General features: G+C 32.7%; 1 protein-coding gene across 4 annotated transcripts in view; it reads right to left on the reverse strand.

Moving 5' to 3' along the window:
- Fancm (FA complementation group M) overlaps positions 1–16,918 on the reverse strand; it is a 60,971-nt gene that overhangs the window by 20,758 nt on the left and 23,295 nt on the right. For 3 of the 4 annotated variants that reach the window (XM_040274894.2, XM_005331749.5, XM_021730686.3), the window contains exons 11-18: positions 13,291–13,504; positions 9,350–9,504; positions 8,016–8,168; positions 4,975–6,853; positions 2,345–2,436; positions 2,172–2,234; positions 828–956; positions 108–264 (exon numbers count right to left, since the gene is read on the reverse strand). In XM_040274894.2, the coding sequence (XP_040130828.2) occupies positions 108–264; positions 828–956; positions 2,172–2,234; positions 2,345–2,436; positions 4,975–6,853; positions 8,016–8,168; positions 9,350–9,504; positions 13,291–13,504 (2,842 nt within the window). The remainder of the gene's footprint in view (positions 1–107; positions 265–827; positions 957–2,171; positions 2,235–2,344; positions 2,437–4,974; positions 6,854–8,015; positions 8,169–9,349; positions 9,505–13,290; positions 13,505–16,918) is intronic. The other variant, XM_040274893.2, reaches the window with a different exon arrangement.

Here is a 16,918-nt window from a genome sequence, read left to right on the forward strand (position 1 = left end):
TCTCCATCCTCCTGTCTTGGCCTCCCAAGCCGCTGGGATTACAGGTATGCACCACGCTACACCTGGCTGAAAGACCATTTTTTAAAAAGCATCATTATAACACTTACCATTTATAGCCTGTGAAAGTTGAGTTTCATCATTTAAGAAGCCTAGTAATGAGGAATCTTGTTCATTTTCTGACTCATCATTTTCATCTGATGAAACACATTCTGCATCTTCTTCAGAAAGTTCTGCTTCATCATCGAAAAACTTCCTAGCTATATTCTAAAATAAATTAGAAAACACCCTTGAGAAAATAGTTTCTTTTCATGGTTTAATTTCTGAAAAATAGATTTTTAATTTGGAGAGGTTTGCTGGGGATCAAACCCAGGGCCTTGTACTAAATTTAAAGTAATGCAACACTGGAAGACAAAGTATCAACACAAAGGAGAAAAAATATATCACATTTGGAGATTTTAATTCCAGAGAAAAAAACAAGATTGGTAGCAAAACACTTTTTAAAAAATTGTGTGATTTTTCTGTGGGGCATGGTGGTATGTGCCTGTAATCCCACCCAGTGACTCAGAAAGCTGAGGCACCAGCAAGTGCAACTTAATTAGATATTGTCAAAATGTGAAACAATGAAAAATAAAAAGGACTGGGGGGTGTAGCTCAGTGGTCGAATTCCCCTGGTTTAATCCCTAGTACAAAAAAAAAAAAAGAAAAAGAAAAAGAAACTGTGGCATCTTTCTATAAAAAAAAAAGTATAAATAATTTACTTACTTTTATATAGAAGCCAATGATCCTTACTAATAAAATATGCATATGTAAAATAAAAAAAAGATTACCTTTAGATGACTCTGTGTCTTTTGGACTTTGGTGCCTCTTCTGGCATTCCTGTTACAGTCCTTGAAATCTTCTAATTGTGAATGTGGTCTGTGAAAATTCTCACCCTCATCACTAGATGATAATTCTGACTATAAAAATGCAACAAAATTTTGACATAAGCAAAAATATTTGAATTGTTTTATCTTGCATTTTTCAAGGACTGTTGCTTTCATTTTCATATTTTTCTTTTTAAGTAGTTGGCCCAATATTCTCTTAGGAAAATAAAATTGATCTCACAACTCAGATTATTGTTATAAACACATAATACTGAAGAATTTTAAAACCAATAAGTTAAATTATACTACATGCTAATTACCAAATCAGGTTATGTAAATAATACTAGCATATACATTTATTCAATTTAGTATCACATCAAATTATTTAATAAACTCTTATTTTCAGTTTAATTTCCTTTAAATATCCTTGAGAGTTTCCCCAAAACTAATCAAATCTGTTAGAAAATACAGGAATCCTTTGAAACCAAGAAATCAATATAACAATAACAAAGTTTGACTCCAAGACCTACTACTACATCTCTTATAATATAAAGCCCATCAAAAGAATCAATAGTTTATCAAAATAATTTCAATTCACAGAAATAAGTTTTAACTTAAAACAGATTGATCATTAGCATTCAGTACTTAGCTTTTTTTTTTTTTGGTACTAGGGATTGAACCCATGGATGTTCACCCAGAGCCACATCCCCAGCCTTTTTCTGTATTTTATTTAGAAACAGGGTCTCACTGAGTTATTTAGGGCCTCACTAAATTGCTGAGGCTGGTTTTGAACTCGGGATCCTCCTACTTCAGCCTCCCATGCCACTGGAAGTATAGGCACGTGCTATCATGCCTAACAGAATATATTCTTGATAATATCCCCAGCATCTTAACATAGTACTATGCTTAGAAAAGTCTACAATAAATACAGCTCTGAAAACTAAAAGGTAGAAATTCTTCTTCTTCCTCTTCTTCTTTTTTTTTTTTTTGGTATAGGGGATTGAACTCAGGGGCACTCAACCACTGAGCCACATCCCCAGCCCTATTTTGAATTTTATTTAGAGATAGGGTCTCACTGAGTTGCTTAGCACCCCGCTTTTGCTGAGGCTGGCTTTGAACTCGTGATCCGGGATTCAGGCATGTACCACCGCACCCAACAAAGGTAGAAATTCTAATCACATCAGATATAGTATCAATTTTCCTGTAACCCATATACCTATAGATAAAATATAACTATATTTACCTATACATACATTTAAGATTTATTCTAAAAGAATCTAAATTATTATACATTATCTATTTACTTACTCTAAGAAACCTGCGCTTTTTGGCAGCATGAATTGGAGAATCAACTTCACTATTTTTCTGATCCTAGGTAAAGTAAGCAAATGGATAAACAGACTGAGAAAGGTTATACAAAATCCTCAAAGAAAGAAAATATTCTTTAATGATTACATTATTGTAATTACTGAATGACTCACTTCAGGTGATTCTAAAACATTTCCTTTTCGTTTTTTACTTCTTAGGAAAATTTCATCGTCTTCACTTTCATTGCTTACTAGTAATGGTTCATCTGTAATTTATTAAAAAAAAAACAGTCAGAGATTTGAGTTTACCCAATCATAACTACCTACCTTACAAATGGTTACAATAATGAATATTTCTGGCAATCTCAACATTTATTTACTTTTTAAAAAAGTTTTTCAAAAGTTTGGCTAAAAAAAATCAGCCTGGAAAGAGAGAGAAAAATAAACAGTGCCACTGGGGAAAATAGGGACAATAACTTTGATAATAAATCCTGAATGAGATTCAGCTTTATACATTGCATGAAATGAGAACAAGAGAAAGCAAGATGTAATTTTAGTCTAGAATTCATCTCCAAACCTATTATGGTCTTTCTGCCCCTTGCACTTATTATCCTCTTTCTTGAATGAATGAAATCATTAAAATACAGTCTACAAAATTATGTATTAAAAGATTCTTTTTTATTTCTCTGTATACATATGTGTACATGAACATGTAAAGTTTAAGCATAAGATTTAAAAAATGCAGGCTGGGGTTGTGGCTCAGTAGTAGAGCTCTTGTCTAGCATGTGTGAGGCACTGGGTTTGATTCTTAGCACCACATATAAATAAATGAATAAAATAAAGGTCCCTCAACATCTTAATTAAAAAAAAAAAGGTAAGATATTCATCTTGGAAGCAGATTCTCGATGCAAAAATCCTGACTATTAACAATTTAATGAGAAATCCTATGCCAGAAAGTCACCTCTTGAATTCCTGACCTATGAAAACTGAGATAAATGTTATTCTAACATTTACCCCACAGAATTTTGTGGTACTCTGTAACACAGCAATAGATAATACAAATCCACACAATAAGCTTCTCCTCACATTCTGTGCTAGGGAACATCTACCCAGACAGATAAACCTGAATGATTCCTTTTTGCAAAGAAGCACTAAAAAAGAAAAACAAACAAAAAAACTTCTATGAACGAACCACATATTTGTGACCAAAATACAGAAAATGATTTAATAAACTAATGATGAAATTACTGGGGGAAGGGCACTACATAATCTAACTGTTTTTTTTTTCCTTTTTTCATTACCTTGTAAGGAAGCCAGAGTTAAATGAAGGGCTAGGCTACAGTAAAGAACTAATTATAGAAGGATTCCTTTTTAACTGCCTTAGTATTGTTTAAACGAGCTATTTTTTAATATATATATAATATGGTAAGTGATCTTAAATCCTTCAATAGATGAAATGAAAAGTATATATTAGGAAATAAAGTATATTAGGAAATAAAGACATAGTCTCTAATAAATAATATATATATATATACACACACACACGCAAGATTATATTGCTCATCATTGTAGTTAAGTGCAATGCTAAAAAATATTTTAGCATAAAACTAACACAGAAACAGTAAAATAACCTCACCCATTAACAAAGACTTAATACAGTCCCATTAAAGCAAATATCGAAAGCTCAGAGGCAAGATACGCTTAGTGAAAAATACATGTCAGGACACACCTCAAACTATGCAGAACAGTCATGTTTCGAAAATTAAACCTATTTCCAGAACTCACCTTAAAAATGCTTTCCTCCTACATAGAATATTCATGAATGATGCCTTCAATACTAATGAGAATAACATAAGGAAAATATTTTACAGAGGAAACTCTCATTTTATCCTGCAACTATTCTTTTTCTTTAGTTATAAGGAATAAAATTCATAAATGGCAAAATAATTTGTAAATAAATTACAGTTGTGATCTATAGAATTTAAAAAATACTCAAGTCATTTTAATACCAAATATTTAGCATTATATTCTCTAGTTTTTCTGTAGCTATTAACTCAGATCACAAAAATTTTCTGGATATTCTGTGGTCTACTCTCAATCCTCTAAATATGGTCTTATGTCTCAAATATTTTTGGATAAATCCTTTTACTTCAAACTATCCCACAAAATTCTTTACCTTCCTTCTTTTCCTTTGTTTCATCATCTTATTGCACATAAATTCTTTATTATTTTCAATATATCTAAATTTTAAAAATTCTGAGGAGATAAAATGACAATCAACATATATATGAAGGCTTTCCAATATAACTCAAAAGTTTGTCATCTCCTGAACCTCCTAAACAGCCACTATCTTATTATGGTAATTTTCACATTTTACTGACATCATCAAACGTATGCTATATAAATGTGTTTTACAACCAAAACTTTATATTTATTTGTATATTTTACAGTATCTAGCACAATACTTTTCCCATGGCATGCATATAAAAATCTTATATTAGTAAGCATCATCTTAAGAAAAATATAATTTGACAAATATACATGTATACACACACACACACACACACACACACCCTTTATACTGAAAAGTTACATGTGGAAAAATTACAGGCATATTTCTAGACTATTCTAGAGTCATGGGTTTTTATAAAGATGGAATCTTTTTTTATTTTTCAGTTGTAGATGAACACAATACCTTTATTTATTTTTATGTGGTACTGAGGATTGAACTCAGTGTCTCATATGTGCTACACAAGTTCTCTACCACTGAGCCACAATTGCAGTCCCTAAATATAAAATCTTACCTTCAGCAGAATAATCACAGAATTGATGCAGAGAAATTTGATCACTGCTTTTAGCCTTTTCTGGAGAAAATTCTGAACCATCAAAAAATGAATCCAATGTTTCTTTGAAACGTTGTAGATTTACTTCTTCCTTATTAGAATCTGGCATCTTAAGCATATCTTCTCTTATCTTAGAAAGTGAGCTCAATGTGTTTTTAGAAAGTGGTGTGCTCATAATTTTTTCTCGTACTGGCAAAGAAAACTCAGAAAATCCAGGAGATACAAATTCTTTACCCTTTGCTGCAGTCAGTGGAAAATGTACAAAATTTGGACTGTGTATATCTTCACTTGATGGGATAGGTATGGCTCCACTGGTAAATTTTCCAACATGATCTCTTGGTTGATTTGAGACATAATGTGTATCCTTTGCCTCCTTAATACATACATTTCTTCCAGACATATCATCTTGAAGTCTACTGTTATTTGTATCTGATGGCTGTTCTGATATTTCATCATCAGAATCTGAACTACAAAATCCTAAATCAAAGGTAATAGAAAATAAATCCCCAGAGCAATGAAAAGCATATTGATCACTCTTCCGTTTTTCCTCATGGATATCTTTCAAATCTTCATGAGATTTCCAGCTATTAGTACCACTAATAATTTGATCTTGGGATTGAGAATTATCACATAAATGTTCATCAGAAATTAAAAACTGCGAGATAGGAGCCATTTCACTTATAACAGGTTTTTTTGACACACATAAAGATTTGCAATCACTCTTCAAAGGAGAAAGGCTCACGTCATTAAACTCTTCATTACCTTCTTCAAATAGTGATAAACTCTCATCCTGATTAGTTAACAACACTGGAAGGTCATTTTTAACAATATCAAAGTTATTTCTGTCAACTAAGTTCTTCGCAGGATCTATGTATATTTGAACATGGTTGTTAGTCACTATATTTTCATTTTTAATATTTTTATGTACTTTATCATCAAAGCCACTGAAGCATGACTCATTAGAAATCTTATCATTAGATGCATCAAAGAGACAATTTTTTTCTGAAGAATGATTGATAAGTTTAAGTAAATCCAATCCTAATTTTTGTTGAGAATTCATAGCTGAACATGACATCAAAGAGGTGGACTTACGATTTAGTATGTGCTCTGCATAGGGTAGGGAGAGCAAATTCTCAAATGTAAAACCCTCAGCAGTTTCACACTCCAAGTCTGAGAATCCACTGAGAGGTGGAGGAGAATGAGATAAAAATCTCTCTACATTAGCAAGTACCTCTTTTGTCAATGAGTGACAATTATAAAATTGATCATCTGTTCTATCTATATAAAGCTCTTCTTCAAATGGAAGAAATAAATTAGATGAAAGAGATTTCTCATCACTAAAACTATTATAACCAGAATCTAAAAAACTTCCAGCAAAAGAACTAGATTTATTTGTAAACTGACCCTCTGTTACTAAGACACCTGGCTCATTAACACCATTTTCATTAATAGTACATGTGGCAGAAATTCCATCTGTCTTTTTACCATTTATTAAGTCTACCTGAAAAATAGTTTCAACAGTATCTAAAGAATTAATATCATCACAATTTTCTTTATTAGGCCAGTCTTTCTTCGTTTCTTTAGAAGTTTTTTTATTTGCAGAAACAATTTTAGTAGGTTTGATGTGAGTTTTTTTAAAAATTTCAGCATATTTCTTATCAGATTCTGTCATTAAAAGTGAACTGCCTTGATTTATATTCTTTATAAATGAAGATTTCTTGTGAGTAGTTAAGGTATCATTGGCAAGATTATTACAGTCATTCCTGGGAATGCTAAATGCCAAGCTAACATCTTCCATTTGTAAATAAGATTTCATTTCCAATTCATAGCTGCATTCATCCTGTAAATAAGGAACATAAGAAAGTCACAGGAAAACAAAATTATAATTCTAAGAAATGTTTCACTCTATATTAAATACATTGTAAACAATATTTCATTATTTAAATGATTATCTTAAGTCTTAAAAATTACTCTTATAAATCAAAACAGTAACGACATGACTGAAATAATCAAATTATCTTTAATCATTTTATTCTTTTATTCCTCACATTTAATAAACAAAAGACCCATGATAGCTAGTTATACAAATAACAAATTTAATGAATATATAAAAATATTGACTTTTTCCACTTCTAACATTTAATTTAATAATTTTCTAACTTCCTAAAAGTTAAGAAATTAATATACATTAATGAAAATCACATACATATGTTAAATTTATTCTCTCAACAATAGTAAATTAAGGACAGCGTTTAGAAACTCTTAAAACAATGGTACATGTATGTCTATCAAGCTATAGCTTTGAATATATTTCTATTTTTAACAAAGTCCCCAAACAAGAACTTGTAAAGTGAATTTAGGAAGGAGCTTTACTTCTCTCTCAGCCATTAAGCTAAAATTACAATTTTCACCATCCCTCTTCTTTTCCCAAAATGCTACTTACTCAGGATTCCTCCCCTACTCACAGATTTGAGCAGTTAACGCCCCACTTTTTTGAATAATAAATACAATAAATACTAAAATAAGCAGTCTGTTTCCCTGCCAATAGATATGCTCCACACAGACAGAATGTTTTATTTAGTTTATTCACTGATGTGGCCACAAGGCCTGGAACAGAATTTGGCATATAGCTGGAACTCTGTAAACACATGTTAATTTGATGACATTGTTTTTCTGGAATAAACAACTAATTACTTTATTTACAAATATTCTCAAACAATAACTATTACAAAAATAGCAGTCACAATTTATTGAGTGCCTATTATATGCCAATTACTATTTTAAGTATCTTACATGTATTGTCATTTAATCTTCACAATAACCCTATGAAGTATCCATTATCATTATTCCTATTACATACATGAAACTGAGGCAGATAAAATGATAATACTTATTACTCAATAAATATAATACTTTTTCTTATCCTTATAACTTCAAATTAAGAAAAATAAAGGGTACTTTATTTTATCCCAGCAACAAAAGAAAGTTATATAAAACACTACCTCTTCATGTCTCATTCCTTCTATCATTTGCATAATGCTTACAAAATGGTGGCATCGATCTGAATGGTCAACTTGATGTGTAGGAAAAGGATGATCCTGCCACACTCTCCATTCAGAGAGAGAGAGCTGATGAATCCCAAGAGTTGGTAGAGTCTTGATTAATGATTCAAATAATAATAAAAATGATAAAAACAGACACACAGTGAGATTTCAAATTAATTTAAAAAAACACTTAATATGCAAAAAAGCCTAACATAAATAATTTGAATTCATTTAGTTTTGTCGACTAAAATCTCAAGGAAAATGATTTAATATAAATTTGCTCCTTTAAGCATATTTTTAAATAATTGTTATATGAGTTACAATTTGACCATATTCCTATTTATATAGTTTCATGTTAAAAGCAAATATTTAAGCAAATATTTTTGGCTTCAAAATTACTATTTTGCTTGGTCTATATTATAATCTAACAAGGAAACATACATAATCTTTTGATGATACTGATCCCAACTTTTCATGCCTGCTTCCATTCCTTACTCTTCCTTTTAATGAATAAAATAAATTCTAACAGCTGTATCTTATAGGCTTTATAAATCTTCTGAAAATCATTTCTGAGGTTGTTTTTCCAGCTATAGCAATTACATATATGCAAACTTTGATCAGTTCTTTTGACTTTCATTAAGCTTATCAATGTGTTCATAATACATGAAAAAAACAAGTAACACCCAATTTAAAGTTTTAACTATACTTTAAAAACAAAAATCAAAATAGATTGTAAAAGTAAAAATGCACATGACAACAAAATTTATGTTAAATATTAAAAAAATCCCCAAACACAAAAGGAAACAATAGCAGAGCAAACTACATGTATTACAGAGTGTAATGACAAATATGTGCCCATTTTGAAACAATTATATGGTGGGATAAAAAATGGAAGAAAAAGCAGAACTTATGCAAAAATATCAGTTACATTTACATATAATAAATAGGAAAATTAGTAATTTTTAAAAGACAGTCTAGGTTTTCTTTTTAAACTGATTTACTTTTTTTTTTTTTTAAAGAGAGAGTGAGAGAGGAGAGAGAGTGAGAGAGAGAGAGAATTTTTAATATTTGTTTTTTAGTTCTCGGCGGACACAACATCTTTGTTGGTATGTGGTGCTGAGGCTCGATCCCGGGCCGCACGCATGCCAGGCGAGCACGCTACCACTTGAGCCACATCCCCAGCCCCTGATTTACTTTTTAAAGTAAGTTGATAACTCCAATCACATCACTCATTACTCACAAATCTACTGCATAATCATTATAAGGAATATCTGAAACCATGATCAACTTACTGATGTGTTTTCTCCATCCTGTAAAGATACAAACTGTACTGCAGGTAGTGTTATTTCCTTAATTTCATCGCTGTCTCTTAATCTATAGACCCTGTTCCATAACTTAAATTCTTCCTCCGATAAAAACCAGTTATTTGAAGTATTTTGCCTTATTCCTGTAAGTGAAAAAATTATTGAAAAACAGTTTTTAAAAATCTGAAAGGCAAACACAAAATATATAAATATCAACTTAAACTGTCTTGTCTACTCACATCCTCTAAGTAATTCAATTCCTTTTTTTTTTTAATTTATTTTTCAGTTTCCAGCAGACACAACATCTTTGTTTGTATGTGGTGCTGAGAATCGAACCCAGGTCACACGCATGCCAGGCCAGCGCGCTACCACTTGAGCCACATCCCCAGCCCTCAATTTCTTAAAACTATAATTTTTTATAGGAATGCAATCTATTTATCACTTTCTGCTTCTACATATCTTCTAAATTTCTCTCATCTCTTTTAAAGTACTCCTCTGTCTAGGAACTAACCTTTAGCAATGACTTCATTATTTTCCTTTAGAGATTACAGAAGCCAAAAACAATTAATTTTCTATGCAGCAATTCCTTATTTATTTTAGTCCTAGGGATTGACCCAGGGGCACTCTACCCCGAGCTATATGCCTAGCCCTTTTATTTTTTTATTTTGAAACAGGGTTTTATTAAGTTGCCCAAACCAGCCTCAAACTTGTGATCCTCCTGCCTCAGCCTCCCAAATCACAGGGAACCAGGAATGTACCCAGCTGAATTCTGTTTTTATGCTCAAGACCTATTGCATCTTGGTAAATTGCTGAGACTGACCTGGAACTGCTTCAGTTTACTGAGTTTCTGGGATTACAGGCCTTGCTACCTGCCCAACATATTATGCAGCTTTTTAAAAGCTTTTTAATTTATTTTTTGTAATGTCAGTTTTTCATTTTTGTTGTTGTTTTCTGGTATGGGGATTGAATACTTTACTGCTAAACCACATCCCATGCCCTTTTATTTCTTGTTTTGAGACAGGGTCTCCCTAAATTGTTGAGGGTGATCTAACTTGCAATTCTCCTGCCACAGCCTCCAAGTTGCTGAAATTACAAGTGTGCACCACACCCAACTTATCATGTCATTTTTTTACTTTTTATTGGTTCTTTTTAGTTATACATATCATTAGAATTCATTTTGACATAATTATAAAAGCATGAAATTTGCTAATTCAGTACCCAGTACTTCCCCTTTCCCTCCCTCCCTTCCCCTCTCCATATTCCCTTCCTTCTACCCTCCTGATCTTTCTATTATAGGTTTTTTTTAAAATTTTAGTTAGTGTTATTATGTCATTTTTGGAAGTACCAGGCCTATTCCCCCTGCACTTTACTTCTCTTTTCCCACTGCCTATTTAAAAGTTTAAGCCTACAACCTTTTTAGTTTTAGCTTTTATCCCCACCGCAAATTTCAAACTTTCCAAAATTGCTACAATACAATCACACTAGTTTTCACTTGTAAGTTTTCATACTATATTTCATCCAGACTTTAGATAACAAAAAAGTCCAAAAGAAGCTATGCATGAGAATGCATCTGTAGATTCAAACAACCTCAGACTGAAAATATTCGGGGTGAGGGGGATTATACCTGTACAAACATGCAGACTTTATTTTCTTGCTATTATTCTCTAAACAATATAATATGACAACTATTACCATAACATTTATATTGTATTAAGTACTATAAGCAAAGTAGAAATGATTTAAGGTATACGAAAGGGGTCTGAGGTTGTGGCTCAGTGGTAGAGTGCTTGCCTAGCACGTGTGAAACACTAGGTTCTATCCTCAGCACCACATAAAAATAAATAAAGAAATAAATAAAATAGAGGTGTTGTGTCCATCTACAACTAAAAATGTTTTGTTTTTTTTTTTAAAAAGTATATGAAAGGATGTCCCTAAGATATACACATATGTTATGTCATTGTATTTAAGGAACTTGAACATACCTAGTGGGGTCCTGAGACCAATCCCCAACAAACACAAAGAGATGATTATACATTTTTGTTATCTATCTTATCATGCAATAGTTGTCCAAAATTTATTCTTCCTAACTGCAACTTTTTACCCATTGACCAACCTCTTCCCATCCACATCCCTCCTCAAGCTTCTGGTAACCACTATTGTACCTTCTACATCTGAGATACATAAAACTTTTTTAGTTTCCATGTATGATTGAGATCTCGAAACATCTATTCTCTCTGTGAAAAGCTATACTTTTTATCTAGAAGACAAAATCAAGTCATCTGGAAAAACATACAGAGAAAGATTTTTTCAACATAAGGTATAATATTCTACAATTACATACAGTTGTTCAACAATGAAAAGAATCCTCATTAGAATACGATATATTCCATGTTTGTTTAAATACATCAAACTAGATTCTGCTGTGATGTATAAAATAAATTTTTTTTAAAAAAGAACTCTCATAAAGGAATAAAAATCTATTTTTCTTTTTTTCTTAAAGAGATAGGATCTATATTACAAAGGCTAGCCTCAAATTCCTGGGCTCAAGGAATCTTCCTAACCCAGACTCCTGAATAGTGGGACTATAGGCACAGGCTACCATGCACAGGGAAGAAGTAAAATTTCTATTAATAGAAATATTCAAGTTAAGGCAGAGTATACGTTTTAAAAACATGTTGTAATAAACATTCCTACCTTGATAATAATGATGATCCCTAAGATTCCTTCCAAATCTTAAATTACTTTTATGTATTTATGATTCTTTTAAAGCCCTTTTAAGATTAAATAAAATCCAAGAAATAAATTTTTTATTTCTAATTTTCATAGTGCAAATATTTCAAGATATTTTTGGGGGATGCTGGGGATATGGCTCAGTAGTAGAGCACTTGCCTAGCATGTGGAAGGCCCTAACTTCAATCCCTAGGGTGGGGGCGGGTAATTTTCTTGGTATCAGCAAAGTCTCTACAGTTCTAAGCTAGTGATTCTCATTACTGTGTTCTTGGCAAAAATATTTTTTTCAAAACATTATTTGTTTTTTACTCTCTCAATATTACCAGTAACTGTCTAAATTTAACCACTATTTGTTCTAAGGGTAAATATTTAGGTTTCTTCCCTCTGAATAAAGGAAAGGTTCCCTCCACCTTTCTTAGAACATTTCCAGAGGCACTTAATGTTTCCAAGTCCTTCTTTAACCCTTTGACATATATGGAAATCTTTATAAAGGATAAAGGAGCTGCTACACAGCTTTTCAAATAAAAAAGGTTCATCTTAAGAATTGAGGCGCTATCTCTTTAAAATGCAAACATCAAGGAACAGTGTCCCTACCTTTTAATCACCATAAGAGTTTTAGCCTAGGCACCTTTCTGGAAGTTGTCTACCTCTCATTGTCATAGAAGTAAGAGAAGTTTTATTATTCCTCTGAATAAAGGCAATTACTAACACAAACAGTTATCTCAATTACCAGGTAAATTTAGGATAAACTAGGAAAGAATGTATAGTATATGAGGACAAGTTACTGTTAATCTTAAGAACATATGTAAAGGATTATAATCACTCAGTGATATACACAGGGAGAATTTCTGTCTTTGTATTATCTTAGTAGATGCCCATAATGCACACTGTAATCTAACTTAATGCTTATTCAATATAAAAAATGATTTTCTTTTTAATACTTTGTGGAGAGGATTCTCTGGGTCGGTGATATAATTTTCAATTTTCCCCATCGCTGCGTTTCTATCACTCTGTAAGGACAATATGTCTTTCCCCTCACCGCATGAACAATTTCTTATACTTCCAAAGAGAACACCCAAAACATCTTAGAAGATATACTGAGATTTTCAAAGAAATATTATATCAAGATATGACCTATCTTATCAAGATAAAAATAAGGGGGTGAATGAAGCATGTGTCAAATGGGAAACTTCATTTACCATTTCTACAGGAAAACAGAGATGAGTTCCGCTGTACATTCCGAGAGGGCTTCTTTGGTTTATACACCCCATGTGTGATGAACATTTTATGTAATTCTGGATTGATTCCATCAGGAACCATTCGTGGACTTCTTTGGTAAAAATGAAGGACATGTCTATTACCTGAAATAGCTTTATAAATATTTCTTTTGTTGGACTGACTCTGGTTGTAAGTCTGAAAAAAAATGTATATATAAAATGTCAAATCACATTATTTTTATTATAACCACTCAGCCAAAATAAGCAATTATTCTATTAGTTGGGGCTTATTATAAACATTAAACTAAATGCTGATTCACTTAAATGTGTAAAGAATAAAATTTCTATTGCCCCAAATTTTAAAACATAGCACAATAATCATTGATGAGGTGTTAATTTCCAGAATATACAAAGAACTCAAAAAGCTTAACACCATAAAAACAAATAACCCAACCAATAAATGGGGAAAGGAACTAAACAGACACTTCACAGAAGAAGAAATACAATCGATCAACAAATATATGGAAAAATGTTCAATATCTCTAGCAATTAGAGAAACTCAAATTAAAACTACACTGAGATTTCATCTCACTCCAGTCAGAATGGCAATTATTAACAATACAAGTAACATTGGGGCCCAGTGGCATAAGCCTGTAATACCAGCATCTCGGAGGCTGAGGTAGGAAGATGGCAAGTTCAAAGCCAGTCTCAGCAACTTAGTAGGACCCTGTCTCAAAACATAAAAAGGGTAAGGGCCAGGGCCCTGACTGGCCAGGCCTCGCCTAAGGAAGGACTGGCTTGGAGCTGAGAGGATTTTTACATATTCCTGAATCTCAGAACATTTCCTTTCCCCAGGGCTGGGGATGTGGCTCAAGCGGTAGCGCGCTCGCCTGGCATGCGTGCGGCCCGGGTTCGATCCTCAGCACCACATACCAACAAAGATGTTGTGTCCGCCGAAAAATAAAGATAAATATTAAAAAAAAAAAATTAAAAAAAAAACACATAAAAAGGGCTGGGAACTAGCTCAGTGGTTAAGTGCCTCTGGGTTCAATCATGGTACCACACTCCACTCCACACCCACCTCCCCCACAAAAAAAAAAAAAAAAAAAAAAGAATACAAGTAACAATAAATGTTGGTGAGGATGTAGAAAAAAAGATACATTCATACATTGTAGATGGGAATGAAAATTGGTACAACCACAATGGAAAGTATGGAGATTAATTAAAAAACTAGGAATGCTACTACCATTTGACCTAGTTATACCACTCCTCAGTATATACACAAAGGAGTTAAAATCAGCATACTACAGTAACGCAGCCACATCAATGTTTATAGCAGCTCAATTCACAACAGATAAGCCAACTCAGGTGCCTTAAACAGATGAATGTTATATAATTTATTTTTATAAAACATTACTCAGCCATAAAGAATAATGACGACCTTGGGGCTTGGGATGTGGCATGCGTGAGGCACTGGGTTCGATCCTCAGCACCACATAAAAAAAATAAAATAAAGATATTGTAAAAAAAAAAAAAGAATAATGACCTAATGATATTTGATGGTAAACTGAAAGATCTGAAGACTACCATTCTAAATGAAATAAGCCAATCCCCCAAAACCAAAGGTCAAAAGGTCCCTCTGATATACAAATGCTAACACACAACAAGGGGGAGGGAGTGAATAGAAATTCATTGTATTATACAAAAGGGAATGAAGGGAAGGGAACACCAAAAAAAAGTTTGTTAAACTTTAGCCCTTTTTATGTTTTATTTTGAGATAGGGTCCTGCTAAGTTGTTTAGGGCCTCACCAAGTTGTTGAGGCTGGCTTTGAATTTGCCATCTTCCTGCATTAGCCTCAAATGGGATTATTAGGAATAGGAAAGGCAGTGGAATGAATCTGACATCACTTTCCTATGAATATACCAGTGAATCTCAATATCACATACCTCCACAAGACTGGGATACTAATTAGAATAAGATATACTCCATGTTTGTACAATATGTCAAAATAGACTCTACTGTTATGTATAACTAAAAAGGACACATTTTAAAAAAGAATCTTTGATGAAAATCATTTCAAAACCTATTATTACAGCAGAGTGCGTGGACCATGCCTGTAATCCCAGCAGCTTGGGAGGCTGAGGCAGGAGGATTGCAAGTTCAAAGGCAGCCTCAACAATTTAGTGAGACCCCAAGTAACTTCGTGAGACCCTGTCTCAAACAAAAATTAAAAGGGCTGAGGATACAGATCAGTGGTTAAGCATCCCTGTGTTCAACACCTGGTACACACCTCCCCCCCAAAAAAACTGTTATTATAAAAGCCTATCTTAGCAACAATCTTACACAAAGGAAATCTATTTTTTGTTTATTTGTTTGTTTTTGAATAAGGCAGATAATTACAAAAAAATGTAAGGTCACATAATTGTAAGATGACACAATTAAAACTCAGTTCCATTTGTTAATAATATCTGACCTTTTACAAGCTACCAAACATTTAATTTATAAGGGTCATTTTAAAGATAAACTGAATGTTATAAACAAAGGTGTTATAATCACAAGGAAAGTTTAAGGGAAAAGAATTAATTGTTTAGGCTGATTTTAAAGAAAATATAAAACACTTCAATTCAATTTTTATCTGGGAATAGAGACACACACGTGTAATCCCAGCGACTCAGGAGGCTGAGACAAGAATAGCAAGTATGAGGCCACTCTCAACAACATAGTGAGACTCAATTTGGGAAAAAAACAAGGGGGGGCTAGAAATGTAGCTAAGTGGTAAAGTACCCCTGGTTAAATCTCCAGTACTAAAATAATTAAATAAAATAAAATCATATTTAAAAAACTATCATAACTGAGAATATCTTTAATAGGAAACCAAATACTTGACATTGAACTTGCCCCAATAAAATGAAAGTTTGTTAACACTTTAGTGTAACAAATGCAATATATCATATATAACATTTAGGAAATTCTATCCAACATTATAGCAAAGTATGAATATAACTCAAGTTCTTTATCACTTAGAATACACGTCAACAAATTTTGATAAAAGGCCAGGTTTTGCAGATCATACATACTGTCTCTGGTGCATATTCTTTGGTATTTATTTTATCAAAAACCGTTCTCCGTTTTTTAAGTTTAAAAAAAGAACTAAGATAAACAAATTCAAAGAAATCTTAGAAATACAGGGAAATAGTAAAACAAAGTAGTATATCCTGGTTATTACATCTAGCTGTCTCTGAATTAATGCTGAAATACTAAAATGTGGGAGGCTGGCTGGTTTGTTCTGCAGTACTGAGGATTGAACCCAAGGATTCTCCACAGCCCCAGTACTTTTTGATTTTGAGACAGGGTCTTGCTAAGTTGCCCAGGCTGGCCTCAAAGGCCCTGGGTTCAATCCCCACCACCACACACACAAAAAAAAATGGGAAACTGAATCTAGTTAGAAATTCTTTTTTTTTTTTTTTAATATTTATTTTTTAGTATTTGGCGGACACAATTGTTTGTATGTGGTGCTGAGGATCGAACCCGGGCTGCGTGCATGCCAGGCGACTGCGCTACCACTTGAGCCACATCCCCAGCCCCTAGTTAGAAATTCTTATTATAAGA

Source organism: Ictidomys tridecemlineatus, chromosome 5 (assembly GCF_052094955.1).
Source record: "Ictidomys tridecemlineatus isolate mIctTri1 chromosome 5, mIctTri1.hap1, whole genome shotgun sequence".
NCBI classification, from domain to species: Eukaryota; Metazoa; Chordata; class Mammalia; order Rodentia; family Sciuridae; genus Ictidomys; species Ictidomys tridecemlineatus.